Source organism: Populus nigra, chromosome 12 (genome assembly GCF_951802175.1).
Source record: "Populus nigra chromosome 12, ddPopNigr1.1, whole genome shotgun sequence".
Lineage (NCBI taxonomy): Eukaryota > Viridiplantae > Streptophyta > Magnoliopsida > Malpighiales > Salicaceae > Populus > Populus nigra.
In genome coordinates, this window is record NC_084863.1 from 15,681,862 (window position 1) to 15,686,702 (window position 4,841).

Consider the following 4,841-nt stretch of genomic DNA (forward strand, 5'->3'; position numbering starts at 1 on the left):
GTCATACAATTCTTCACTTGAAAGAAGTGTTTGTATAACTCTGATACGATTTGATAGGAATTCATAAAATTATCGGATATTTGTGAGAGAGTACATGTGAATTTTACTTAGATTTTCAAAAAAAAAAATTATTAATAAAAAAATATGATTATAATTCTCATATTACTTAATAAAATCTTTTAATACTTGTGTGAAGAAGTAACTAAATTTAAATAAACCATATAAATTTTTATATGTTTTATTAATTTTACCATATTTATCTTGAGTTGTGTATTGGATGATCCTAGGAGAATTTTCAAAACGAGGGAGATTAAACCTCCTCATTGTATAAATGTAACATCAATAGAAGCAATAGATAATGACATGTAGATGACATAGTTGATCAGTTTATAGTGTGTGGGGGCAATCTGGTGTTTATCACGACTCTCCCTTTTGAAAATCTTTTGTTATATATATAAAGCCACACAAGGAACACCATGCATGTCAAGAACATTAGTAGATCGAGTTGTTTGATCATGGAATATCTTGCTGCAACTTCCTTCACAACCCTATTAAGCTTCCCACCTTCACTTCTTGTCTTAGCAATCATACTGTTTTACTTCATCCAATCCCATAAGAATGTCAAGAAACACCCATTGCCACCCGGTCCAAAACCATGGCCTATTGTTGGATGCCTCCCTACCATGCTCCGAAACAAGCCAGTGTATCGATGGATACACAATCTCATGAAAGAAATGAACACTGAAATAGCTTGTATCCGTTTAGGAAATGTTCATGTGATTCCTGTCATTTGTCCTGATATTGCTTGTGAATTCTTAAAAGCACAAGATAATACCTTTGCATCTAGACCTCATACCATGGCCTCAGATCTCATCTCGAGAGGTTACTTAGCAACAGTTCTCTCTCCCTCTGGAGACCAATGGAATAAAATGAAGAAAGTTCTTATGACTCATGTACTTTCTCCAAAAAAACATCAGTGGCTTTATAGCAAAAGAGTTGAAGAAGCTGATCACCTTGTTCATTACGTGTATAACCAGTGCAACAAGTCTGTGCATCAAGGTGGCATTGTGAATTTGAGAACTGCTGCCCGGCACTATTGTGCAAATGTGACTAGGAAGATGCTGTTCAACAAGAGGTTTTTTGGGGAGGGAATGAAAGATGGGGGACCTGGTTTTGAGGAAGAGGAGTATATGGCTGCACTTTTCAGTTGCCTTAATCATATATATGCATTTTGCATCTCGGATTTTTTTCCATCTTTGATAGGGCTTGACTTAGATGGGAATGAGAAGGTGATGATGGAGAATCATAGGATCATCAATAAATACCATGATCCCATAATCCATGAGAGGGTTCAACAATGGAAGGATGGTGCAAAGAAGGATACGGAGGACTTGCTTGATATTTTAATTACCCTAAAAGATCCTAATGGCAATCCCCTGTTGTCAAAAGATGAGATAAAAGCTCAAATTACAGTAAGATTTATATGTTTACATTTTGAATTCCACATGGAAACACATATTTATGACTTTAATTTTAAGTAACTAGCCAGGCACACAATTGCTTAGAGAAAAAAAGACTTAATTAATTATACCAGTGATGAGCTAGTTATAGCTTAACTGGCACCGTGTCCTTTCCTTTGAGAGTCTCAAGTTTGCATCTCTTTCCTTAAAAAAAAAAAATTTAATAATCAAGTTTCACTGCTGTATATCATAGTAATGATTTTCAAACATGATGACACTTGCAGGAAATAATAGTTGCAGCAGTGGACAATCCATCAAATGCTTGTGAATGGGCATTCGCAGAGATGCTAAACCAACCTGAGATACTTGAAAAGGCTACTGAAGAACTGGATAGAGTGGTCGGAAAGGAGAGACTTGTCCAAGAATCAGACTTTGCGCATCTCAATTACGTGAAGGCATGTGCTAGAGAAGCATTCAGGCTTCACCCTGTTGCACCATTGAACCTTCCTCATATGTCGGCCGCCGATACAACAGTTGCCAACTACTTCATCCCGAAAGGTTCCTATGTTCTGCTTAGCCGTCTAGGACTGGGCAGAAACCCTAAAGTATGGGATGAGCCGCTCAAGTTCAAGCCTGAGCGCCACCTCATTGAAATGGAGAAGGTGGTGCTGACTGAGAATAATCTGCGATTCATTTCGTTTTCCACTGGAAAACGTGGGTGCAAAGGTGTGGCACTTGGGACTTCAATGACTACCATGCTATTTGCTAGACTTCTTCAAGCGTTTACTTGGAGTTTACCACCTCGTCAATCCAGCATCGACCTTACCATTGCAGAAGACAGCATGGCTCTTGGAAAACCACTGTGTGCACTTGCAAAACCACGCTTGCCTCCACAAGTGTATCCCGGATACTGAAGGGAGTACAAGGTCTGCGTATGCTGCAAAATATTATCAATAGACGTTGTGCCAGAACATTAGCACGCAGTTAATGTAATAAACTGTGGCGACTTTTATATTGTTGAGAAAAGAAACATAAAGGATTTGTGTTTAGAATTGTTATTTAACTAGTTAACTAAAATTTTTAATGGATTGTGATGGTTTGAGCTTATAACCCCTAGTAAAAATAAGAATATAATTTAAGAGTGTTGAATATTGTTGCTCATTTTAGGGCCCATATATATAAACCAAAAAAATCAGAAAAAAGAAGAAGAAAGCGAAGAGAAAATACAAAAAATAAAAAAAATATAGAAAGAAAATCACAAAAATATTTCAGTAAGAAAAATATACCAGAATGAATACCCAGGAAATTGCCAAATACTGGTTGAGGAAGATTAAAATACATAAAATTAAAAAATATGATAATGTATTTTCAACTAATGAAGGCCCTATTGGCAAAGGAAGATTAAATTTAAGGAGGAAAATTTAAATTTGATGTTTAAGGATTCAATTGGAATTTTTCTAGGATTAATTAAATTTATTGAGGACTTAATTACAAGAAAATTAATGTTTAAATTCAATTTAGACTTTTATTATAAGAAATTAAAGTCTAGGGGTCGAATTGTAATTTTTAAGAGTTAATTTGGTTCAATTAGAAATTTAATTGCATAAATATTGAAGTTTAATGGGCAATTAAAGACTTGATTGAAGAAATTCAAAACTAAGTACCAAACTAAAAAAAAAAGCATTGAATGAAAAGGCTGGAATTGACCAAATCATAGGTCAAATTAAAAAAATTAAAAGTTTATTGGTCAATTGAGGATAGAAATGCATAAATTTAAAACCAAGGACTAAAATGAAAATAGCGATCAACTTTAGAGCTGATAATTGAGTTTGGTAATGGTGAAATTGCATGAAATTAAAAATCTAGAAGCAATTACTTTTATAATTAAAAGCAATTAAAAGAGCAGGGACTTAATCGAAAATTTTCAAATCCTGAATAAAGAACCCTAAATGACATGTCGTTCAGACTTAATGAAAAGAAAGCAAGTGCATGTCATTCATCAGCTTGCATCTTTGTTTCAATAGTTTCAGCTGATCGAATTGGCAACTTTAAACACATGAATGTAAAGTTACAAACCTCTAAATTAAGCAAGGTTGGATCCAAATGAAAGGTGTACACTCTCTTTATCAAATTCAGGTAGTCTCAAGCGATGATAACTTCAGAATTGCTCCGACAAGGTCTCAAAAGTGGGCAACTCAGTTAGTCTTGACAGTGTAACCATCATGCAAAAAATGATTTGGTTTTCACGTAGCTCCTCAATAGGTTCTTATCAAGGGTTTACAATACATTCCTCAAGATCAAGAGGTCAGAAATGAATTTAAGACCTCTCAAAACCCTACAAATACCTCCCTGAAGATCAAGAAAATAGGGCTAGAAAAAAAAGGAACGAAGAAAAAATTTATTGATGAAGAAGCTAAGTGTGAAAGTTTGAGAGGCTAACACAAAGTTTTCTCAAGTTTCTTAAGCATAGTAAGTTTGGGAAAGGCAAAACTTTCCAAATGAAAGAAAAGAGAGAGAGTAGTTTTTCTAGGTATATTATTTAATCCAAGCACGTCCTTGTGGCATGCTTAAGGTGTTTTTTATTTGTTTTTTGTTTTATAGTTATGTTGACAAGTATAGAAAAGAGGTTTTGAATGTTTAACAAATGATGTTGCATTCACCTCTTTGCTGCTATGATTTTTATTTAATTAAGTTATGTTGTAGTTTTTTTTATGTTTTTGATGCATTAAAGTTGTTGTATAAGTTTGTTTTTTATATATAATGTTGTTTTAGTTTTTGTTTAAACTTATGCATGTTAAAGCAAGGATATTTACCCTGGATTTGTTAGCCATGTTCATGCACAAAATAAGTTCAGAAAAACAATTTTGAATCCATGTTGCATGAATATATAGGTTGTTTTTAAGTTGACAATTTTTTTTGATTTGGTACCCCATGTTTGATTTTGATGCTTTTTTATTATTATTTTTTTATCAAACATGCTTTTGTATGATATTATGACTTATTGGAACAAAAGGAGATGTTTTAAAAGCCAAAATTGCCCATTACTGGGTTTGGCAAAAGCTATCTTAGCTGGAGATTTTTTGGGTTTTCTGAGCATGTTTTTCGTGTTCTTAGAAAGAACACTGTCTTAGCCTCTAGATATAGACCATGTTTGGTCCATTTCTTTACACAGACACCTTCTTCATGCATGATTAGTAGATAATGTAATGTTTATTTGCATCAATAACATGTTTTTATAGGTTTTAATCCTAAAATTTTGGTTTTAAACTGAAGCCTATTTTGATAAAAATCAAGATGTTTTAGTGATAATTGATGTGAATAGATTCTAGATTATTTATCCTTGCATAATTTCTAATATGTATATACCTTTGTTTAAACCAA

General features: G+C 33.6%; 1 protein-coding gene across 1 annotated transcript; it reads left to right on the forward strand.

Moving 5' to 3' along the window:
• The first annotated feature begins 500 nt into the window (after positions 1 to 500).
• On the forward strand, positions 501 to 2,421 carry LOC133668999 (isoleucine N-monooxygenase 2-like). The gene is made up of 2 exons (XM_062089017.1): positions 501 to 1,472; positions 1,745 to 2,421. Exons 1-2 carry the CDS (start codon positions 516 to 518, stop codon positions 2,372 to 2,374), a joined length of 1,587 nt encoding a protein of 528 aa, XP_061945001.1. The 5' UTR covers positions 501 to 515; the 3' UTR covers positions 2,375 to 2,421.
• Positions 2,422 to 4,841: the final 2,420 nt, after the last annotated feature.

What these genes read in the sequence shown, in the direction of transcription:
- LOC133668999 (XM_062089017.1), top strand. Translation starts at nt 516, where the DNA reads ATGGAATATCTTGCTGCAACTTCCTTCACAACCCTATTAAGCTTCCCA. An exon ending in AGATAAAAGCTCAAATTACA is followed by an intron (nt 1,473 to 1,744) that starts GTAAGATTTATA and finishes TGACACTTGCAG; the next exon opens with GAAATAATAGTTGCAGCAGT.